Source organism: Megalobrama amblycephala, linkage group LG17 (genome assembly GCF_018812025.1).
Source record: "Megalobrama amblycephala isolate DHTTF-2021 linkage group LG17, ASM1881202v1, whole genome shotgun sequence".
In the NCBI taxonomy this organism is placed as follows: Eukaryota; Metazoa; Chordata; class Actinopteri; order Cypriniformes; family Xenocyprididae; genus Megalobrama; species Megalobrama amblycephala.
In genome coordinates this window covers 29,342,383-29,367,545 of record NC_063060.1, presented here as the reverse complement: position 1 = coordinate 29,367,545, position 25,163 = coordinate 29,342,383, and the positions used below count along the sequence as shown (strand labels likewise).

At 37.6% G+C, this 25,163-nt stretch overlaps 2 protein-coding genes across 2 annotated transcripts in view; one reads left to right on the top strand and one right to left on the bottom strand.

Annotated features, from left to right (window-relative positions):
* kifap3b (kinesin-associated protein 3b) overlaps positions 1 to 20,174 on the top strand; it is a 38,544-nt gene extending 18,370 nt beyond the window's left edge. The window contains exons 12-20 of the mRNA XM_048164678.1: positions 1,601 to 1,709; positions 1,908 to 2,020; positions 2,327 to 2,492; positions 3,286 to 3,411; positions 4,875 to 4,973; positions 5,989 to 6,074; positions 10,156 to 10,321; positions 10,650 to 10,731; positions 18,928 to 20,174. Of these exons, the coding sequence (XP_048020635.1) occupies positions 1,601 to 1,709; positions 1,908 to 2,020; positions 2,327 to 2,492; positions 3,286 to 3,411; positions 4,875 to 4,973; positions 5,989 to 6,074; positions 10,156 to 10,321; positions 10,650 to 10,731; positions 18,928 to 19,012 (1,032 nt within the window). The 3' untranslated portion in view covers positions 19,013 to 20,174. The remainder of the gene's footprint in view (positions 1 to 1,600; positions 1,710 to 1,907; positions 2,021 to 2,326; positions 2,493 to 3,285; positions 3,412 to 4,874; positions 4,974 to 5,988; positions 6,075 to 10,155; positions 10,322 to 10,649; positions 10,732 to 18,927) is intronic.
* niban1b (niban apoptosis regulator 1b) overlaps positions 20,175 to 25,163 on the bottom strand; it is a 34,497-nt gene continuing 29,508 nt past the window's right edge. The window contains exons 9-14 of the mRNA XM_048164677.1: positions 24,280 to 24,467; positions 23,856 to 24,002; positions 23,450 to 23,560; positions 23,224 to 23,331; positions 21,894 to 22,005; positions 20,175 to 21,794 (exon numbers count right to left, since the gene is read on the bottom strand). Coding sequence (XP_048020634.1) covers positions 20,785 to 21,794; positions 21,894 to 22,005; positions 23,224 to 23,331; positions 23,450 to 23,560; positions 23,856 to 24,002; positions 24,280 to 24,467 — 1,676 coding nt within the window. The 3' untranslated portion in view covers positions 20,175 to 20,784. The remainder of the gene's footprint in view (positions 21,795 to 21,893; positions 22,006 to 23,223; positions 23,332 to 23,449; positions 23,561 to 23,855; positions 24,003 to 24,279; positions 24,468 to 25,163) is intronic.

Below are 25,163 nucleotides of genomic sequence, written 5' to 3'. Positions count from 1 at the left end.
ACTCAGGGGTATGAGGCAGGGCCTCCCATTGCTGGTAAATAGGAGCAAGCAGGTGCCAGTGAGTCTAGACTGCGTGATTTGGAGGCCTGGGACCAGGTTATGTGATACTCAGTATGGGAGAGGCCTGATTGCTCACTGCTGCCTCTTCACAGGCCTGCTCTGGTCTGTTTGTGCCTTCCTGTTTAATATCCAACTGGCCCATGCCCATTGCAGACTATTAAGCTCATCTTTCTTCATCTGTTCATCTTTTCATTTTTCTCTTCACCTAGAGAACTGGCTTCTGACCAGTTATCTCTTTAAGATAGGCCTGGCATGTCCCATGTCCGCAGTGTTGACCTGATTGAAGTGGACTGTGGGATATTGCCTCAACTCTCTCTGGCTTATGAATAAAAACACAAATAACAATCCCTTTGCCAACACTGACAGCACTAATACTTCTCTCTGTCAGGAAACGTCTGTTTCATCATTTATTTCTTTTCTTTTGTTTTCCCTCTGGTTGTTGCACGAAACTCAACATACTCTGCAGTCGTCCTCAGTTTTAAATTGTGCTTTAAAGGTGCCCAAGAATGCTTTTTCACAAGATGTAATATAAGTCTAAGGTGTCCCCTGAATGTGTCTGTGAAGTTTCAGCTCAAAATACCCCATAGATTTTTTTAAATTAATTTTTTTAACTGCCTATTTTGGGGCATCATTAACTATGCACTGATTTTTTTCAGCGCGCCGCCCCTTTAATTCGCGTGCTCCCTGCCACACGAGCTCTCGACTATATTACAGCACATTTACAAAGTTCACACAGCTAATATAACCCTCAAATGGATCTTTACAAGATGTTCGTCATGCATGCTGTATGCATGCTTCGAATTATGTGAGTAAAGTATTTATTTTGATGTTTATATTTGATTCTCTATTATTGGTAGTATCATTATTAAAATATAAATAATGATGTTAATCATCATTATACTGAATATAACCTAAATATAATCAATAAAATATTTATGTTCTAATTCACTGTACATTTGGAATCACACTAATTTATACAGTAGGTGAACCTGAAGCATCATTATAAGCAAACTGAATGAACTGAACCAGTATAAAGGATCTGATAAGATTCTAAACATGCTATCATGTTAATCAGCTATCATGTTAACCAAAGGAGCACTCAGAAATGCAGAATGACACATACAGGACTTCACAAAGAGTGACTGAGTTAAACAGGTTTATATAGACAGAGTTAACAAGAGTAAATGAGAAACAGCTGAAACTGCCATCTGTTGGATATCCTGGGCACTCCAGCTGGTGATCATGACAGTGATACACAGTTTCCTGCAATCTTTGTTTAAATAAATTTTCCACCTCTGTAAAAAAAAAAAAAAAGAAAAGTCTATTAATGCACATTTTCTGTGCCATGTTTGCAGCACTGTACTGTAAATACAGTTTGAACAACCTTAAAGTTTCTGAACTTTTCTCCCAACCAAACTTTATGTCAAGCCCTGCTATACCTTCATAGTTTGGTGATTCAATGTTTTAATGTATGTTGGTGCCTTGGGTATAGTAATTTTATAATTTTAAATGATATCTTGTGTTGTGTGTGTGTGAGCAGCTCATGCAAATGCTCTTTGAACATGGTGAAGAGAGAATCGACACCGAGCTCATTTCCTTCTGCATCAACCTGGCTGCTAACAAGACTAATGCTCAGATTATTTGTGAGGGTAAGAGCCTGTATCTCATTTCCCCTGGAATGACATGCAACACTGAACTACATTGTCACAAACATCTGTGTTTACACGTCATATAGCGAACTGTCACACATCAGTGACGACTGTTGCTCTTCTGTAATAAATAATACACGAAGTCTGTCGAAACTTATGATTAATCTGGCTGAAACTGATTATTTTTTGTATTTGCAGGTAATGGATTGAAGATGCTGATGAAAAGAGCACTCAAAATGAAGGACCCGCTGCTGATGAAAATGATAAGGAACGTCTCACAACACGATGGACCCTTGAAACAGCTCTTTATTGTAAATACAATATTTCTGCCATTCCATGAAGTCACAATTTACACATTTTAAACTTACTGAATACATCAAAGCACAATTTAGCATTGTCATGTTATTAAAATGACCTTTATCACTTTTAAACTAAAAATATGTTTTTTTAAAACTTTAAAAGTTTTAAAAAATTGAACTAGATTTTTGTTTTGGATATTTTGATAGGCCTAATATTTGTGATTTTATTAAGCAAAATTGAAATTGTACAAGAATTTCTGTGCCAAATGATGTCTTACTAGAAACACCTAGAGATATTTGGTGTCATTTACTTTCCAGGACTATGTGGGTGATCTGGCAGCTCAGATCAAGCTGGAGGGCAATGAAGAGTTTGTTATTGAGTGCTTGGGTACAATGGCAAACCTCACCATACCTGACTTGGACTGGGAGCTCCTGCTGAAAGAGTACAACCTAGTGCCCTACTTAAAAGACCACCTCAAACCCGGTAAAGCTAACATGTATCTGTTTGTGTAGGTGTAATACACTGCAGTACTACACTGTATATGAGTAGTTTTCACATAGCATAGTAGTTTTTCATAATTCTGTCTTAGTTCATTAAAAGGTCCTGTAGTGTGACATGATTTTTTAGAAGTATAAGTAGCCTATGCCATCTCTAATAATTTGAGCTTACAAACTGTATGTGTAATTTTTCAAAATGCTGTAGTTTTAAATAGAGTATAGCAAGATACTCTGCAAGACATCTCAACTTTCCAAAAGTTTTTAATGTCAGTTACTCATACTTTATACTGCATTGTGCATCCTATTTTGTTAAATTGTTATGTGGATTGGTAGCATTCAAAATATTAATGTTATAAATATTTTTCATGTTATAAATATGTTATAAATGTTATATGAAACAGTAACCAGTATGCAACCCTAACATTTTAATCTGTAGTATGGTATATTGTGCTACATAACATTCTCACGTTTACTTTAGTGAGAGATGTCCGTTTATTATACCAGGGATAAATATTTGCAATCCATTTTTGTGTAAAAATGGCCTGACTTTTGACAGTCCAATCATGATAAGTCTCAAAAGAGCTTTGAGTTGACATCACCCTTGTCACAATTGAAATGGTAGGTCTATATAGTGTTAGTATATATTGCTATATGTGCATATATTACACATTTTGGCAAAGGTAGCAAGTCATCCTTCTGCATTCCTTCTACAAGTAATATGATATACCATTTTTTTCATCATACTCAACCAGATTTGGTCTTTGACCTCTGTGTTTCAGGTTCAGCGGAGGATGACCTGATCCTGGAGGTGGTGATCATGATCGGTACAGTGTCAATGGACGACTCCTGTGCAGTCATGTTGGCAAAGTCCGGCATCATTCCCGCTCTTATTGAGCTGCTAAATGGTAAGAGTGCTGCCAACATTTACACACATTTATTACCATTGAGCCAGTGCATGAGTGCTTAAAGAAACAAACGGATCTCCAAACTCTCTTGACAAAAAAACTTTTTCATTATCGCTAGCCATAAAAATAATTTCAGAGGAAAAGATCAGCGCTGTTTTGATTTCTACTTTTGTTTGGCCGAATTGCGACAGCTGCCCCCCTGCTTTGCGTGTCTGTAGCCACTCAAGTACCAGATTTCAATTTGGCATGCTTTGTCTTCTCTAATGTGATCTTATGGAATGAGTTTTGAAGAGTTTATTTAGACTAAACTAATATTAAATTAGAATAAATTAGAATAAATAAACAGCCCATGGCTGCTAGGGACACGGAGGGCTGGTTCTCGCTTTATGCATTACGTGCTGGGAAGTGACAGTGTTTTCAGGAACAGGAAAGAACCAGGCTCATGGCATGCATCAGATTTGCTGGTTCTGCTCAATGTGAGCCCTCATTTCAATAAATCCTGATGGCGGAGCTTTTCCTTGCCATGAAAAGAATAAATGTTTAAAGAGGCAAGGAGGTGGAGGGCTAAGATCGGGACCGTCCCAACATATACAGCTCCTCTCAGAGAGAAAAAGAAAAGAAACCTCTTGAACTGGCAACTTTTTGTTATCCCACTCCAGACACAATGGTCTCAATTACATGACATTTAACATCCGAAATGTTTTTGCACTACATGCCATATAATATTTTGAAACTTTGATCGCAACAATGCAATAACAAATCTGACATTTGTTTCCCTCGTGATGAGCATTATGTGGCAATGCCGCATTGACAGATGCTTGGGGTGTTGTTTTATTTATACATATCATTTCAGCACTTGTGTTCGTATACTCGTTCATTGGCTCTTTCTCATCTGAAGAGGCGTTGACATGTTCACTGTGATGTTATTTGTAGCTTGTGCAAAGCTTGTACAACTTCTTGCTGTAGCGGTATTCAGTATCTGGTCCCATGGAGCAGCTAAAGCCTTTTTGCTATCATTCTTCTAGAGGAATTTCAATCCCAGGGGACGAGTTCGTTCTGAGCCAGATCAAAATTGAAATAAAGGCTTTTATTAAATTTAGGAGGGGGCAGTTACAACCGCACAGTTCTCCATAGGAGCTTTCTGTATCGTTTCTGAAGAAAAGTTGATACTCTTCCCAAATGGCGGCTTCTCACGAGAGCCTTCATACATAAACATGATCCACTGGAGGAGGTTTTTTTGAACATCAGCTCACATGAACAGGCACCATTGGATAGGAAATGCCTGCACAGCTGCTCTAGAGTGTGCGTGTTTGTTAGTTTTCCCGTATTGCATTTCAGCTTAATGCTGATGTGCAGATATTCGCGTGATAAGGAAATGAATGTGCCTTCTTTATATGAAGCAAAATGCTTTATTTCGTGAGTTCAAAGTAATGTTCTTCATTTGCTTGTGTTGCTGTTTCCAGCCCAACAGGAAGACGATGAATTTGTGTGTCAGATCATCTACGTCTTCTACCAGATGGTTTTCCACCAGGCCACCAGAGATGTCATCATTAAGGACACTCGTATCCTTGTTACAATAAATTGATTTTCCGTGTGTGTGTGTTATTTTGAGCAAATGTTTTGTAAATGGACTTTGACAGCTGTTTGGCCTGTGTTCACTGATGCATTGATACTGTTGGGTTCTTCAGTCTTCAATACCTCAGCTAAATGCTTATTTTAGCATCTAGACAGATGGAGAATGTAAAAAAAAAAAAATCTGGTTTGTCTGCACTGTAAAAAGTGGCAAGATACAATAGTTACCCTATAAATCTATTTCTACTTGATCTAACCAGTAAAAATGACTTTCACTTGTGTAGCCTAAAGTAGTCAGGTTGATTCAGACATATTAAATAATATTTGTTTTATGTTACAACATGAAGCACATTTTTTGGGTTTCCAAAAAAAATATTTTACAGATGCCTCTGAGGTAGACCAGACCAAAACTTTACATTCTGAGACCCAGACCAATGGACTCAAACTCAGACCAAGGCTATTTTTATGTGGTTTTACGAAGTCTAAAGACCAAGACCAGAAAATGTAGACTTTTTAGCAAGAATTTTGTCTAAATTATTGAAATTATAAGATGGCAATTTGGAAATTTTACCATGAGCTTTTGAGCTGTTTACACCCTCATACTTAGAAATTATTTTCAATAACGAATTATTTTACATAGTCTCTATGGTAGCGATGGTCAAAATGTGTGGCTTTATTATTATTAACAACAAAATATTACACTACATTAATAATACTAAAATACTATCGATACCTTTACATTAATACACTTCAGTGCTCTTACTCAGTATTTAAGAATGAATAAGGTGCAGTATCACTTGCTTTAAAAAAATGTAATATCGATTGAACACAAATTTTGATAGAGGTTTTTATGACATCATAAAATTTCAGCAGTGTTCACTTTGATGAAGATGTGAATGGTTTTTATTGATTGAAGATTTGTAATTATGGTAATTGGATTTGAACTCAGCAATTATTAGGCTATAATTGTCAATGAATTGTGACCTCTTTAACCGTATCTCCAAGAGGTCCCAGCTTACCTCATCGACCTAATGCATGACAAAAATGTGGAGATCCGACAGGTGTGTGACAACACTCTGGACATTATTGCTGTAAGTATTTCTAAAACAACCCCACTACACATGTGCACTCAAATCTGAATCGGAGACCTCGTGTGAGTTTTTGCTCAATGCTGACCATGTGTGTTTACAGTGCAGATAAAATCTCTGTAGTTAATGCTCACTCACTGACATTAGATAGCAGTAATTGCTGGTGAACTCTGAGAACCAGGTTTGTTTGAGGAAGTGTTTCATTCACTTTATTAGCCTGCTCGTTAAGCCTCGGCCACATAAAAGCATGCGTGTGGGATCTGGTTTGTATCCGTCGTGACAGAGAAAGTGCAGATGTATAGCTCTGGCTCAGCAGACTGACATGTTTGAGTTGAGGCTGACGTTGGTACCAAGTATGCAGATTTACACTTTCATCTGCCATTCTATGAAAAATATCAACTATGCAATTAAACATACTTTGTTCCAGTTTCTAAAGATGATTTATATTTGATATGATTTGAAATATTCTTTCAGACAATCATGTTTATCAATTGCCTTGTACCAACTCAAGATCAGTTAATTTTACAGATTAATTTGACATTAAAAGCCTTGCTTATGCTCAGTAAGATATTTTATTAAATTTCTGCTTTATTGTTATCATTTTTTTACTTCACGGTAGCATAGTTGATATTTTAAGATCATCTCCTATTGACAAACATACAGAGAAAAATTAAGTGATAAAAGAGAGATGATTATTTTAAAATTGTCTTTTTAATTGCACATTGTCAACTAACATCATCTCCATTTTGATTCATGGAGTCGTGAAACGATTCTTAAAGCATCTACATCCAATCTTGCTCCTGGAGGGCCAACGTCCTGTAGAATTTACCTCCAACTTGACCCAACACATCTGATTTATGTATTTTATGACCAGAGAAGTATGACCCACGTGAATCATGAAATGGCCTTAAAGGGTTAGTTCACCCAAAAATGAAAATTCTGTAATTTATTACTCACCCTCATGCCGTTCCACACCCGTATGACCTTTGTTAATCTTTGGAACACAAATTAAGATATTTTTGTTGAAATCCGATGGCTCCGTAAGGCCTTCATAGGGAGCAATGACATTTCCTCTCTCAAGATCCATAAAGGTACTAAAAACATATCTAAATCGGTTCATGTGAGTACAGTGGTTCAATATTAATATTATAAAGCGACGAGAATATTTTTGGTGCGCCAAAAAAAACTAAATAAAGACTTATATAGTGATGGCCGATTTCAAAACACTGCTTCAGGAAGCTTCGGAGCTTAATGAATCAGCGTGTCGAATCAGCTGTTCGGAGTCTCAAAGTCACGTGATTTCAGCAGTTTGACATGCGATCTGAATCATGATTCGAAACGCTGATTCATTACGCTTGGAAGCTTCCTGAAGCAGTGTTTTGAAATCGGCCATCACTATATCAGTCGTTATTTTGTTTTTTGGGCGCACCAAAAATATTCTCATCGCTTTATAATATTAATATTGAACCACTATACTCACATGAACTGATTAAATATGTTTTTAGTACATTAATGGATCTTGAGAGAGGAAATGTCATTGATCCCTATGAAGGCCTCACTGAGTCATCGGATTTCAACAAAAATATCTTAATTTGTGTTCTGAAGATTAACAAAGGTCTTACGGGTGTGGAATGGTATAAGGGTGAGTAATAAATGACAGAATTTTCATTTTTGGGTGAACTAACCCTTTAAACAATTACAAAACAGTTACAAAACAGTCTGCAAAACTGATCTACATGTGTCAGCAACAGCTTTGTTTTTCTAGTTGCATCAATGAATTTTTATTTTTTTTCTGGGAATCAATCTAGAACGGATGTAAAGGAATAGTTGACCCAAAAATGAAATCGTTAATTCACCCTCATGTCGTTCCAAATATTTCTTTCTTCTGCGTAACACAAAAAAAAGATATTTTGAACTTTTTTGGCCATTGACAAAGAAAAACACTGAAACATTTCTCAAAATATCTTCTTTTATGTTCCACAGAAGAAAGAAAGTCATTCAGGTTTGAAATGACATTAGGGTGGGTAAATGATGACAGACTGTGAATTTTTGGGTGAACTAACTCTTTAAAATAGTGGGTGCATGTTTGTGTGAGTGTGTATTCTCACTGGCCCTCTGGGCTTTGCATCAGGCTTCTTGCCCCGGGCTCCCGCGCAGTTCTGCACTGCTGTCCACATGATGAATGGACACAGCAAAGAAAAGAGAAACAGGGCTTATTTACTCAGGTTCTGCCACAGGGGGCCTCGGCTGATTAATCCATATTTTCATTCAGCGGAGCAGGCGGCGGCAGGACGCCTCTGTGGGCCTTTAGACCCCGGGACAGAGAGCTAGCCTTGAGCTCTGAGCTCCAGCAGCCCTCCTCCTTCACCCTCCACCCCTCTGTTGCCAGCTAATACAGAGCTAATGCTGAAAAAAGTCCCAGCCTCAGCATGAGTTAGTATTGGTACATCTAATACTTTGTCTCAGCAGAGATGGCTAAATTTATAATCTTTCTTTATGAGGTGAGCTCTGTGCAAAGGATGCTAGACGTGTTTCCCACTGTGCGAGAGTAACAATTCATTCATTGTCTTCAGTTTAGTATAGTTACAAAAAAGCATTTGAAAACTAGATTTCTTAACAGAATAGTTCATACAGACTGCAAGTGTTTAATAATGAAAATAACGACGGCTCTCTTGTCTCCGTGAATACAGTAAGAAACGATGGTAACTTTAACCACATTTAACAGTACATTAGCAACATGCTAACGAAACATTTAGAAAGACAATTTACAAATATCACTAAAAATATCATGTTATCATGGATTGTGTCAGTTATTATTGCTCCATCTGCCATTTTTCGCTATTGTCCTTGCTTGCTTACCTAGTCTGATGATTCAGCCGTGCACATCCAGACATTAATACTGGCTGCCCTTGTGTAATGCCTCGATCATGAGCTGGCATATGCAAATATTGGGGGCCTACATATTAATGATCCCGACTGTTACATAACAGTCAGTGTTATGTTGAGATTCGCCTGTTCTTCGGAGGTCTTTTAAACAAATGAGATTTATATAAGGAGGAAACAATGGAGTTTGAGACTCACTGTATGTCATTTCCATGTACTGAACTCTTGTTATTTAACTATGCCAATATAAATTCAATTTTTAATTCTAGGGCACCTTTAATTTTTTTTTTTTTTTTTTTTTCATTTTTAATTTTTTAAATGTGTGTGTATATATATATATATATATATATATATATATATATATATATGTACACAAATAGAACATGTATTTTAAATTGTGATAACATTTAATAATTGTAAAAATATTTACTGTACATTTTTGATTAAATAAATGCAGCCCCGGTGAGCTGGATAAGAGACTTCTTTCAAAAACATTACAAAATCTTACTGTGACCAAAACTTTTGAACGTAGTGTATAGTGTAAATTGATTAAATTGTATTTGTTATATATTAAATAACTGATTGTATAGTCACACTTCTCTTAGACACGCTCTAGTTCATCACCGTTTCTTTGGGAAGAGGTGTATTAAGATGGAGGTAGACAGAGTGACACACTTGACATGCTTTGGCAAAAGAATCCAAAAACACAAAATCATCTGATTCCCCATCTCACCAAAAGTGCAAGCTGGGCAGAAAGAGTACGGTTGTGGGCGACCTGTGTGTTGTGTGTGGCACTCCACCCAGTCTGTGGGCTCTGCACCTTTAATCACTGGATTAAACCAGAGTCTGTTTCTCTGTGGCTCCATCAGCAGCCACAGTCTATAGGGAAAAAGCTGCTCAGACAGAAGCCCTCATTGTAGGATGAAATATATCTTCTGCGGAGGGTCCGGACGGTGTTAGAAGTCTGTGCAACGGTAAATGGTAGATTGCCAGGCGTGACAGTGTATGGGACCCTCTCAGATATTCACTGGAAATCTCTTATGGGGAGTTCAAGTAGAACTGGCGCTGAAATACAGAGTGCCAGCCCTGTTTTGACAACTTAAAAACATGAATTTGCACAGCTGTGTGGTATAATTTAGGTTAGAGGGGAGTAACACATCTCAGGCAAATAAATATACGTGTTTGTGTGTGTTCTGCAAAGGAGTATGATGAAGAGTGGGGGAAGAAGATCCAAAGTGAGAAGTTTCGCTGGCATAACTCGCAGTGGTTGGAGATGGTGGAAAGCAGACAGATGGAGGATGCAGAGCCATACCTGTATGGAGACGATCCGGACGCCCTAGAGCAGCCTGATCTCTTCTACAGCACTGGTTAGAAACCACACATACACACCAAAACACCCCTCAGAGGAACATGGCTGACGCTCACTGTTTTTTTGTCTCCTGACATGACTTGATTGACATCCTGTTACACAAATTGAAAGATATGGAAAGTTAAAACCCTTACATTTAGATTGAGATTTTCCACGAGAATTGTGATGCTGTATTTTGGCTTTGGCTCGAGATGGTGTCATCAAAGGCTTGTCATAGTGAGAGGTTGTCAGGAAGATAAATGAGGAGAGCTGTTGGGTGGAAGTGGCTCTGCTGGGTCACTGTCTCATACGTTTGTTTGCTCTATATACTCTGTGTGTGTGTACAGACGGTATGATGCCCCCTGAGCCCGGCCTCAGTCCAGACTTCTACAGCCAGTTCCACTCTCAGAATGGAGACTTCAGCGCCTGGTGAGTTAACAGCTGTTACCCTCATCAGCTTCTCTCACATTAAATACATATGTAAAATGATTTTTAAATGTATTTCCTTAAATAATAGTCAAGTCACTTTTATTTCTATATCGCTTTATATTCTATAGCGCTTTACATATTGTTTCAAAGCAGCTTTACAGTGATAAACAGGAAAATCACTGATGAGATCAAATCTGCTGTAAAGCAGCTCTGCATTGACAGTAGTGTCACTAGCTGGAGTCAGTTCAGTTTTGCTTCAGTTCAGTTCAGTAACTGTGTAAAGTTCATCAATTGTGAAATGAGCTCAATTTAAGACAATAGTGTCACTATTCACTTTGAGTCAGTTTAGTGTTGATTCAATTCAGTTCAGTAACTCTGTTAAAGTGTCAATGTTGCGAAATTCGTCAAAAATGAAACGTCAAATCAGCTATAAAGCAGCTCTGCTAAAAACAGTGCTGTCATCATCCAGCTCACCAGACCTTAGTTAGGGTAGCGCCATATTTAATGTGAGGGATAAAATTGAGTGTATTTAATAGATTGTAGTGTTGTTTAACAGCAATCCGATTATTAAGCTGATGAAACGTCTTTCTGAAAGTGGCACACTTCCTGCTGCCAGTTGGTGGTGCTATGACTTTAGCTCTGTCCACATGAACACGGGTATTTTCAAAACCACAGATTTTTCTATGCGGTTTGGCCATTCGTCCACACACAAACGCAGTATCAGGTCACTGAAATTGAAAGTTTTTTGAAAAAAACTGCTTGTGTAACCGGTGAAACCGAAGATTTTGGCTTGTGACATCAGATTGTGTGCTGCTCTCTCCTTCTGATTGGCCAACATGGCTTTACGGTTAGGGTTATATCGCCACCTGTTGGTTTGGCATGCTCTTGACAGCACTTCATAGCGTGTTTTTGCGTTTTCATGTGGACGAGATTTTTTTAAACAAAGGAGGAAAAACTCTGTTTATAAAAATACCCATGTACGTGTGGACTAGGCCTTAGTCTAGTCATATCCATGTGACCGACCTACTACAACGAACACACAGCTAAAGTTTAATCAAAATCTGTCAATGTATGCAGAAGTTGTAACACACTTCCTGTTTCCCTTTATTCGCCATAAATTTGTTGCCTCACCATGGCCAAACCATTCGAGACACTTGCAATTTAGCATCCTCAATGTCTTGACCTCATGCTGACTGAGTTTGGTTGCGATTGGATTAATCAAATTCCAGAGCGTGCATTTTTCAAACAACACATAATAGCCGACTTCCTGTTAGACTGGCATATGACTTAGAGTGCGAAAGTTGTTTGGCCCAATGAGAGTGTATGAAGCTTGGTTACTGTAGGTGAAAAGGGGTGTGCTACAGAGCTCCTCAAATACAACCATATAAAAGGGTGTGCCACAGAGCCCCCCCCCCCCCCCCACGACCCCCCTTGTGTCCACTTGTGCCCGCCCCTGATGGCCAAAGATTCCAATGTGTGTTTGCATTTGGTTTTTGACAGAAATACTGAAAAAAATAAAAGATTAAAGCTACCGCAGTTTGAACGGCAAACCACCACATTTATTATAAGGTTCATATCATAGAAACATATCACGTTCCTTTGAAATAACTACTGAAATCAAATTAATAATGTCAGAACCGTTAGCACTAACATATTAAAGCTCGATGATGAAGGTTAGCCAATCATAACAGTGCTCATTTAAATAAAGAATCATTTACTCACCCTCATGTCATTCCAAACCTGTATGACTTTCTTTTCTCAAAATAAAGAAAATATTTTGAAGGGTGTTGGAAACCAAACAACATTGGAGCCCATTGAGAAAAAAAACCCCAGATATTTACAAATATCTTCATTTATGTTGTACAGAAAAAAGAAAGTCATACAGGTTCGGAACAATATGAGGGTGAGTATTTTTGGATGAACTACTGTATACTTGTAGAAGTGCTGCCAGCTTAATTCTAAGATTCAGAGAGAAGGTGGAAAATGGTCATTTAATACTTATTTAATACTTTGGTTCAAGAAACCATTATTAACATAATATGACCTTCAAAGGAAAAATAAAATACTTTTTCACATCTTGCCCAGTCAGACCAGTAGTTTATATATTAATGTACCCAGCACTGTTTTAGAAAAAAACTGTATTTTAATTAAAGGTTAGTATTTTAAAAAAAAGCTTCATGACAGCTATAAATGGGAATACACTTTTGCTACAAAACATTGCCATACGATGTGAAACATAATATTCATCCAGTTCTAACTGATGCTTTTGGCACTTTTATAATTCATCCTCATGTAAACCATCTACAGTACAGATTATATTACCTCAGTGATGTATTTAAATCAGCAACAATCTTTAATACATCACAAAAATCCAAATATTTTGGATATGGTTAGCAGGGCATAAAATCACGAACATGTAGCGCAGTGAAAGCAGGGCAAGTAAAGGTCCTTTTCTCACACTGGTCACAGACCATCAGGCAATTGATATTGTTTATCCCTTTGAGTTCACCAGTTTGTTTTTGTAGTCTTCAGAGAATAGCATTTTAAAATTTTCCACATTAAATGTATTTTTGGCTTTTCTAAGTTGTTTAATCATTTGAAGAATATGATGTACAGCTGTTCAAAAAAAAAAAAAAAAAGTACCAAGTAATATTACTCTGCCTTCCTCTCTGTCAGTGGCACTCTATGGCCCAAAAATAAACATGCCTTTTAAGTCCCATGCAGCCAAATATATTGTCTACATTCCTCTACAAACACAGACACACATGCGTACAGATGAAATAACATTTCACCTCTCCATCCACTCCAGTGCTCACATTGACTATCTCAGGCTGCCAAAGAGCTGATCCGTGAGGAAATGGATCTGCCACTTGTGTTTGATATGCAGCTCTGATATAGTGCATGCTTACTCTTGTAGTCTAAACTTGCCCTGATAGTGCATACTTGATACGATTGCTTTCACTGGACATGTTTAATATGCGCTGTGTGCTTTGTATGGAGAATGTGCTGCTCGTTGGCCTGTTTGTTTTGGCTGGGTGGGGATTTGGGCACTTTGCGGACTGACGGCTGGGGCGCTGAGTGCCGCCGCGCTGTCATGTGGGTGAGGATAGAGGCGGGGATCCAGATGGAGGGGCAAGTTCTCTGGCGGCTCTTTGTAAAGTGATACATTTCAAATATACACCGAGGGGTGGGGGGCAACATTAGGGTCCTGGGATGAATGGTTTAATTTGAGTGGGCAGCTCTGAGTGACAGAGGTTACCATAATAATCAAATAGAGTCTCAGTCTTTACTTAAGACGCTTGTGAAACGATGTGTGTGAACGCAGGCCTATTGGAGTGGTTTGACTTCACGGGCCAACCTGAGACATGTATTTGATTCACTCATGTGGTCCATCTTGATTCCCATGTAGTGTTGTATGGTACAAAAATAGTACAGCGGTATTGAAAATTTACAGGTTTTTATTTTTATATAAATGAAATCTAGATAGTTTTCTTAACTACAGTCATTTGCATTCTTCATACTATATGGCAGAATTTAATAATTATCATCAAAATAAAAAATAATTTTTTTTTTGTTACAAATATACTGATCAAGTTTGGGGTAAGGTGTTTTTTTTTTTTTTTTTTTTTTGAAAAACTAATACTTTTATTCAGCAAGTATGCATTAAATGAATCAAAATTGAAAGTAAAAATTGAAAACTCCAATATATCTCCCAGGAAATACATTAACTGATTTAAAGAAAAAAGAGGTGAATGCAATTTATGTTGCTTTGGATAAAAGCATCAAATAATAAATAAAACTGTAGAGTGTATGTATTATATACACTTTTAAAGTTTATATATAATATATATACATAATATACACTGCTTTTTTTCCTTCTTTTTTTGCTCATTGTTCAAAGTACCAAAATCCAATGCAGATGAAAGAGAAACAAGTGAGTAAAAGATCACAATTAGTGCTGTCAATCGACTAGTTAATCACACATTTTTTCTGATTAATCACGAGCAGGGCTTGACATTAACTTTTTTGCTCACCAGCCACTGTGGCTAGTGGTTTTCCAAAGTTACTAGCCACTCAGCATTTTCACTGGCCACAATTTTAATGTTGGTAAATTACATTTTATATGATTAAAGTTGACTTTGTTATGCTTAAATTACTTTATTTTGAGTCATTTTACTTGATTTAAAACCCTTTCAAACTTTTGAATGCAGATTGACCACCCAAATCAAGACTACATTGTATATCAGCTGGTATGTACAGGTGGGCAAGAGGTAGACAATATGAGCATGGGCTAATATGAGAAATTTGATAAGTTATTTGTGTTAGGCTATATAAAAGAACAAAGAAGCAAATTATAAAAACAATAGTACATTAAAAATAATCTTTTTTCAGATACAGTAGGTTTATTTAACATATAGCCTAGCCTACATTTATTTAACATCTTTTGTTGTTTGATTAACATTAATGACAGACAGGTAGGCCTATTTAATTGCATGGACGTAACTGACGCATATTCAGTTATTACCCACCTGCTTACGTCCACTTAAGCCATAACCGACTGTATTCACGCGAGGTACTCCACACGATGGACATTTAGACATCTGTGCACGTGTATTTGACTATTAAGGCGCGAGGAGAACTGATCGCGCGCGCAACAGAGAGAGAGCGCACGCGAGAGAGCGCTTCTGTTGTGTGTCATTCAGCGCAATTCCGCCTATCCCTCCTTCACTAACTGCACATAAATAACGAATTGTGTGATTGGATTGTAATTTTGTGCTACGACGATCTTCGACGATCATTTGGCTGTAAACTGAAATTATATTCAACCCGCCGAAGTGGCTAGTGGGAGTGGCTGTCTTACCCGCCACAGCTGAAATTTACCCGCATTTGGCGGGTTGGCGGGTGTTAATGTCAAGCCCTGATCACGAGTAATCACACCTAACATTAAAGTTTTTAATATTGTCATAATTTCACATTTAATCTCCAAATTAGTGTAAAAAAACAACATAAAGACAGTATATTTTAAATATTTGATCTAACAGGTAGGAAATATACAGAAATTAAATAAAATTATCTGAAACGTTACAGTCTTCACTGCATAAATTATATACACTTTTATTAAAGCTATAAAAGTCATTCAATCAAGAGCAGTGATTGATTTTCTCTTTTTCTTTTGTTGTTTGATTAAGATTAATGACAGACTGCAGCAGGTTTATTAGGCTACTGTCACTTTAATACCTGATGCACATGATGTGGATTTGACGCGCATCCCATTTCTTCACTCTTTATGTTCATTTAAGACTTTATTTAACTCATTAAGACTGCTTACGAGAATACTCAACAAAACGGGCATTTTGGTATAATTTTTCGTGTTTTTGTCCGTTAAAGCGCAAAAGAGTACTCAATGCTGCCGGCGCGCTAAAGTGGCTTTCTGTTCGCATGAGTCGTGTATCTATCACACAGACATATAATGTAACGCTAGCTAAAGGATGACAGGAAAAAAATGGATGCTGCGTTAATTGCGTTAAATATTTTTAATGTGTTAAAAATTGCATACATTAACGCATTAATTTTGACAGCCCTAATCACAATATATTACCATTTTGAATAACCATACAGTAAGCTTTGCAATATTGTTGTATTGTGTCCTACATACCAATATAATTATCACCAGAGCCCTGTTGATTCCCAGAGACAGACAAGGTGCTGAATCAAGCTAAAACTGGTCACTCTGAGCATGAGCGGGGCACGCTGTCTGCAGATGGGCTTCTGATGTCTCGGAGGAAAACCAGTTCTGTGTGCGTGTCTTTTGTGCGCACACATCAGCCTGACAAATCCGCCTTTATTCAAGCAGTGTGGCGCTGCGTGTCCCTAAAGCCTTGGGGAGCTTGGACGAGAAGGCAGGAGGAAAATGGAAAACAGGGATGTGGAGACGCAATCAGGCAAAGGAAGGGGAAAAAAGGGCTGCTGTTGATTTGACACAGCCAAGGTAGGGGCATGTAACTGGAGATGTGACAGGAACGGGAGATCAAAGCGCGGGCTGGAGAACAACTTGGGGAAAAAAGGAGGAGAAACGTCCTTTTATAAAAGAGCCGAGACCCGTTTCCTGTGCAAACACACTCTTCTGAGCTATGAAACAATGTCTGGTTAAAAGGGCCTTTTTTTACGGGCACCTTTGGCCGTTTCCCCCCAGAACGTCAGGGCCGACCTGGCTCCCTATGAGCTGTCAATCCCACCCCCACTCAGCTTTTATTACCCTGTTTTGAAGCCCCATGCAGGAAGAGGTGACAGGCTGCCTCATAATTGGACAAGAATGTGCTCGCTATGGATCATAGGCAGGGTCGGTCACAGGACTGAGATAAATCATCAAACAAATTCAAATTAATTTTCTTATCTGAGTTCATAGTGTCGTTTTTGGGCGTTATCATCTTCTTGTAATTAATGATACCAAGATACCAAGTTGAAGCACAAAACTAACCCTGATAACTCTCAGCTATAAATTCTACCTCTGTAGATGATTATCCCAGGCTCTTGAAGCCTGTATTTTTTGATAAATAACTTGCTTTCAAGGAAAACCCAAGTGAAGAGGTAAAATTTAGGTGTCTGAGTCAAAAACAGAGGCTCAGAGCACCTACAGGTGGCGTTGATCCGTGCATGAATCCCTCTTAACTGCTGTTCAAATTCAGCCTGACAGATCTGGCAGGCCAATAGGAAAAAGACATATTTTAGACAGCAGAGTGTGTGAGAGTCGGGGTGCTAAGAGGAGCTAGCTGTATTTGATTACTGGAGGTCATATGAGGCTAAAAACAACACAATGTAATGTGGGCACATAGGGGCAAAGCAAACAGCTCATATTTTAAAGGCCGTGGGCCTGAAACTGTTAGTTTAAAGCAAGCAGACAGAGCCAGTGGCCAATTTGTTTCTAGAACCGCAGCACTTTTCTAGCTCTGTTCATTCTGAATGAGTGTAAAATTCTCGTTGAGGTGCAAGAACGACAGGAACGTGTCACGCCTCTCGAAAAATGAAACATCACTGTTGTTGTTTTTATTCATTCTTTGTTAGTTGCTTTGTTTTATTAAACAAATCTCATCAGATTTACTTGAATAATGTAATAGTTTTAGGAATATTTTGAATATTTAATACACTTAAATATTTTGTAAAAACAAATCATTTTGTAGGTTTGACACTTTACATGTAGCCTGTATTGTACACTGACGGTGGGCAATAGTATACAGTATGGGAGGCTCATATACTGTAGGAGGTATGGCTTACATTGACATGCAGAGCTCATTGAATTGAAATCTTGGCATTTGGAAGTCTTTCATGGGACAATATGCATCCTATACTGTACTACAGTATCTTGGACAGCAGGTAAATGTTTTACAGAAAGATTGCAGTTTTCATTTTATACTTGAATAACTTTTTTTTACATTTCTGGTTGTTCATATTGTCATAGACTTGGTTTTGTTGGTTGATTCTTGTTCTGTGATTGTAAGTCTTTATATTGTTAAAACATTCATTTATTATATTCTCTTTGTTCACTTCTCATTTAAAGTAATTGTTACAATGAATCATTATTGGTGTTTATGAAATGTATCTGGTGTGCTTGGACCACTACCACCACAAAAACAGATCATTTTTTAAAAAATATATATATTTTTAAGAACATCTATATATGCGAGAATGTGTGTGTGTGTATATATATATATATATATATATATATATATATATATACATATTTATTAAAAATTAAACATTTTGTTTTTACCAAAAATATAATAATATTTTTTAGGAATAATAGTTTGTATACACCGCTTTTATTTCATTTTTATAGTGCAAAATATCAATATCAAAAGTCATTCTTGGAATTTAAAAGCCAGCTAGATAGCAATTTTCATAGAAATTATGTGCAAGTGTAAAATATATAAAATATTATGCTATAGTTATAGTAAATAATTTATATTATATATTTAAATTGACAAAAAAACGTTCAAGCTTAATGAATTGTGTAGCATCAGCACAGCACTGACACAAATACAGAATAACGTTAACAAATTGATCTTTCTATACACACCTGATATCGCCTCCTGATAATGTGTATGGAAGAAGGCCATCTAGTGACTCTTGGAGGCAACACTTTAAAGGTAACATGATCATGAGAGTTTACGCTCACTTGATTCAATTCTCTTTCCTCAGTAATGGAGCCGAAGGACGTCCTGCCACTGCCTACGGCTTTCGTCCTGATGAGCCGTTCTTCCACGGGTACGGATCCAGCAGATAGAGCCACTGCGTAACAGTTCGCTACAAGCCGATTTTTATCTCCTTGAAAACTCAAACGCTGTGAACCAACCAGTCTCTTCCACAAAATGTGAGCCCACCCTTGGATTTAAAGGCAGATTTAATGACGAGACCCCGTAAAATTCTTGGTGATGCTTTAAACTTTAAATGATTAATTAGCAAGCAAATCGGTAGTTCACGTACATTCAAATATGAATATAAAATATATATTTTATATTCATATGCTTAGTTATAAATTGTTTTTTTCTGACTTTTTGAATGTACACACATCTGCAAAGCTTTATTACATTATGTAATGCTTTACATTATCTTATACAATGTATTCATATTATTTATGAAAGATATAAAGCGCTGTAGTTCACTGGGCATAATTTGGGTTCAAGACTTTTTGAGAGACATACAGGTAAAGTATAATGTGCTGCAAGCGCCACATACCACCAAAACAACTGACTTACTAATGACAAAGTTACAGTTTAGCTTCAGAATAGTCTTCATTTATTTATACATTTTATTTTTGTTTTTTAGGTTTTGGAGAGTGCACTTTAATAGTATAATCACTGAACTGGATTAAATCTGTTCTTCATATTTAAATAATTATCAGCTAAAATGTTATTGACTATTTTATTTTGACATGATTTTATCATGTACTTTCGGCCAGTAAATGGATTATTATATAGCCAGTTCTCATTAACCCAATGACCATAAACTGCATTTACAGCTTCATAAAGATGTAGCATCACTCACTATCTTGCACTACTTGTCTTATAACAAAACTATACGCTGTGTCTGTCAGATAGCATATATTAGTAGACATTCCTTTTAGAGATATTTATGAATTAACTACCTAACCATGTCCAGGATTCATTGCTGTGAAAAGAGTCTTACAACACTATAAGTAAGGTGCTAAATGCTGCCTCTGTTCTTACTTGATTATCATACATTTCTGATTGAGCTGTAGCATGTGTCTGTTCATTTTTAAGTCTTATTTTAATTTATCACAATGAATTCAGGACCGCTCTGTATTTCCAGACACAAAACGTGCCTCGTAACATCTTGGCCTTTGCTGCTATAATGATCCTGGGAGTTTGACAAATTAATGTGAACTGTCCTTAACTGCAAACAGAAGAAATAAAACAATGCACTAATTTTGTTTTGTGGAAATTTATTTAACAGACTCTGTGATAATCATATGTACAAAGGTACTGTGTCTCATTTTCAGAAAATCTACAGCATGGTAAAAAATAATTGTTTAGTGATCAGCATGACCCCCTTGTTATTTAATATAAAGAAAGAGTTGTCTGTACAGGCCAGCACAGCATGTGAATAAATTAGTCCACTAAAAACATTTGTGTACCATCTAAAAATTTAGAGTTTCTAGTTTTTGTCATTTAATTTTAATAGCCTAACATTGTTTTAAAAAAAAAAATGTTCCAACATTAAAATTATTGAACATTATATAAAAAAAAAAAACTGTGCAGGTACAAACAACCATATTTTTGTTAATATGATACAAGATAAAGTGTTAAAAAAGACAGTCTGTTTACATAGACACTTGGTTGCTATGCGAGTCAAAGTATTTTACAAAAAAGTCAGACTTTAAATGTTAATCATTAGATTAATAATAAAAAATAGTAACTGATGTAACTATAAAAAATAAAAAATATATATATGGAATTTAAAAAAAACATGAGAACACTGTAGTTGGTTTTGTTAGCAGAGCTGGATAGTTGATGATCATTTTTCATTAAAACATTTTTAAGGCTGGTTTTCATCACAAGGTCTCACTATGTCCTCTACCTCGATGACCTCCATTATGAGATTTCTGATAGCCTGCACACTGTCAGCGGTCTCCTCTGATGAATCTGTGTTTACAGCGCTGTTATGGTTCTCCAGCTCTGATGTTAAAGCAACAGCTCCCCCTACCGGCCCATCAGGAACAGAGTCAAGAGCAGGAGAAGCATCCACTGCAGGACTGTCTTGCGTTTCATTACTATTCTCATCACTAGATGGCGCTGCCTCACACACCTCGTTATCCACACTGTGCTTGGCGTCCACATCGGTGTCTTCAACACATACATCTGTGCAAACTTCTTCACTGACTGTCAGTGTAGCGTCAGGTTGGACAGTATTGACACATTCCTCTTTGATTTCAGATTGTGGTGGAGTACTTGCATCTTTACTCTGCTCGTCTGTTTCCACATTTAGGGTTTCACAAGCATCAGCGACAGGAACAGGCCTTCCTGCAGCTGAGTTGAGACAGACTGCTTGGTCTGAACTAACAGAAGATCCCTCTGTAACGTCATCATCCTTCACTTTGGAAGGTGTCTCTGGTTGTGGAGAAGATGAATCTTCTGCACATATGATGGTTTCAGGTTTGGTTGAGGAAACATCAGTCTCTGTGACCTCTAGAATGGGAGGTGAATTATTAGGTAATGTTGGTGGAACATCTGGCTGGCTTTCAGCAACACTGAACGGTGATGTAGGTTCTGCAGATTCTGGAGAAGACACTGTAATCTTCACTGTAGGAATGACTGAAGTATCATGTGTCTGGTGGGTGTCTTCACTGACGGTTCCTCCTGATGGGGAGGAGATCTTTTGCTCTGCCTTCTGAGAGAGAGCCACAGAGGACAGCACTGGGGGTGGGCTAGAAGGGGCAGAGAGGGGCGGTGTGCGGCTGTCGGCCAAGCTGCTTTGACTAACGCACTGCAGGTCAGTACTGTCCGCAAACAGGTTGTTCTTCTTCAGGCTGGCTGCCTCCTTCACCACTGTATAGCAAACATATGGAACGAATATGTAGATGTTGAGTAGTCTGAAGTTAATAATATGTCTCTAGACACTCAAAACAAGAAGCTAAAACAGTTTACCTTTGTTAACTTCGTTATTCAAAAGGTTGAGTAGTAAGTTCTCGTAGATATTCTCCACTTGAACAAAGTTTGTGTAATCTGCAAAGACGAATTGTTCAAAATTCTGAAGCTCCTGCCAAAAAAAGAGAAAAAAATTCAGTCAACAAAACGCTAATCACCCCTGTATTTGAGCAGGAGCCTAATATCAAACAAAATCATGATTCTGTACAGGCCCATTACTAAGTGCATTAATTGACACAAACACATATCACTATCTGTGAGTATTCTCAGTCATCCAGGACATCATTAGGGTTGGGAACCAAGAACTGGGGCCAGTTGCATAAACAGCCATTATGTTAAAGGGTTAGATCACCAAAAAATGAAAATAATGTTATTTATTACTCACCCTCATGTCGTCCTACACCCGTAAGGCCTTCATTCGTCTTCGGAACACATATTAAGATATTTTTGATTAAATCCGATGGCTCAGTGAGGCCTGCTTTCACAGCAATGACATTTCCTCTCTCAAGATCCATAAAGGTACTAAAAACATATTTATTACAGTTCATGTGAGTTCAGTGGTTCTACCTTAATATTATAAAGTGACGAGAATACTTTTTGTGCGCCAAAAAAACAAAATAACGACTTTTCAACAATATATTTCAAAACACTGCTTCTGAGATTTACAAATCGAATCAGTGACTCGGAGTGTGATTTCAGCAGTTTAGCCGTTTGATAGGAGATCCGTGTCACTGATTTGATTTGTAAAGCTCTGAAGCAGTGTTTTTAAATCGGCCCATCACTATATTGTTGAAAAGTCGCTATTTGGGGGGTTTTTTTGGCGCACAAAAAGTATTCTCGTCACTTGATAATATTAAGGTAGAACTACTGAATTCGCATGAACTGATTTAAATATGTTTTTAGTACCTTTATGGATCTTGAGAGAGGAAATGTCATTGCTTTGAATGCAGGCCTCACTGAGCCATCGGATTTTATCAAAAATATCTTAATTTGTGTTCTGAAGATGAATGAAGGTCTTACGGGTGTGGAACGACATGAGGGTGAGTAATAAATTACATTATTTTCATTTTTGGGTGAACTAACCCTTTAACCAACTAGCAGTTAGTTAGGGCTAATCAATTTCAGAATTTTTTCCAAGCTGATGAATGGTAAAAACAATGACAGCCAATCAGAATCCAGCAGATTTTAAAGAGCTCAAACATTTAAAGAGGCAGATGACAAAACTGCAGCGCATGCTTAGAATAAACAGAACAATATCATCCTCTGATAATATCATAATCAGAACAATATCATTTTTTTGCAAACTTCTTAAGGGATGAATAGTGCGTACAGTTTTGCAGGCGGGGGCCAGGTTTCTCTTGATGGCTGGCAGGGTGATGTCAACCAGGGCCTCCTGGAATATCTTCTTCCTTACTGTGCTGCTGTCATAGTCAAATTGCTAAAGGCAAAACAAAAGTTTCCATAATGATTGTCATATATTACAATTCTTCTAATAAGATGGTGTACTACTGCCTTGCTCATGAACACACTCATATGTAAACGTGCTCAAAACCAACCTTGAGGACACGTAGCTTGGCTTTCTCCATGACCGAGGCCTGTTTGTCTGGTTTATCTTTTAAGGCAGACTGAAGCAGGAGCTCAAAAGTGTACACCGCATTCTCCATCAACTAAAAAGAGTGGAACAAATCAACAGCCATGCCACAGTTCATTTATATTCCTTTGACCTGTAGGGGGAACCAAAGTTCATGACAAGATGAGGCAATGCTCTCCATTGACTTCATTTTTGGTGGAGCAGTCTATATGACAAATATGATTCCAGTAGTTTATATCCACTACTGAGGTCTGAAAAAGACTTGAAAAGATTTATACTTGCAATTCTACTTGAGTCAGAAGGCCAGATTAACTATTTCATTACACGAACATAAAACATCTAAAAGCCCCACCAAGAGCATGGAAACGCACCTGCTGCATTTGATTCTGGGTGCAGTGAACTACTCGAGTCGAGTTGGAGAACTTGAAGCGGTTGCGGAGTTCCTGGAGCTGTTCTTTCAGGACATTCACATGCTGGTAACAGTCCTCCATCCGGTCACGACCCACCTGCTGCAGAGCCTTCAAACGGACAGGCATGACTCATGAGAACTCGAGGGAGTCTGAGTGTGTTTATGACTTCAGATGATCGTTATTCCAGCATGAACTAATCATGTCAGCTCTGCTGTCTAACACTTCACTCTCCTCTCAGAGGAAAAACTGACCTGATTTGCTTCAAGTGTTGTGCAATAGCTTTGGCCAGGAAATGTTGAAATCAGCAGATAAATATTCATTTTAAGAACTTGAATGCCAGAAAGCTGTATTGCCACATATTTCTAAATGTTCTGCACTCTCTTACGGTCTGAAGTTCCTCTGTGACTCCCCCCTGAGGGAAATCCTTGCAGACTCGGGTCAGCTCGTCTTCCAACAGCAGCCTCACGGCCTGGAAGCCTGCGCTGACCGGACCCATCAGCTCCTCCAGGATAGAGGTCAGGTATGGGGCCACACTCTCTGAACAGTATTTCATGGCTGGCTCTGATACTAAAGCTTAACACAAACAGAAAGTAAGTCAAAAGGTGCCGTACAGCATGAAGATGGATTTGGTTTGTGTCGCTGACTGCATTTACATGCATACAAATATTCAGATACATTCATCAAAATATGGTCATATTTCATTTATTAAGCGTTGGGTAACCTGATTATCTTAACATAATATAAGTCAATACTCTGGTTGAAGGTGGCCATTTGCTTACACATTCACTGGTAGCTATTAAACAAGATTTTATTATAGTTATGAGGTCTGGGGCAATTGCAAAACTATGAAGGCAGCGGCTATTTGCACTAAGCGAAAATAGCATATTTTCTTAGTGATAGATGCTATTTACACTAATTGCAAATAGCTGTAGATGCTAGACTGACAATAGCAGCATTTTTTTAGCGATATGCTATTTACACCAAGTGAAAATAGTGATAGATTCTGTTTACACCATGTAAAAGTATCAGTTGTTTGCAATAAGAGTAAATAGATGCTATCTACTTTATATTGGCAGATACTATTTGCACCTCAGTATTTTTGTACATTAACAAGATGCAATAATATCATAGAGTGCAAATGATTATAACTATTACAGTTATTAAATGGATGCTGCCTTATTGGGAGAATAAAAACACTTCCTACACCTTCCCCAAACCCTACCCAATAAACACTTTTAATATTATTAAACACTCATTCGCAGTTTATTT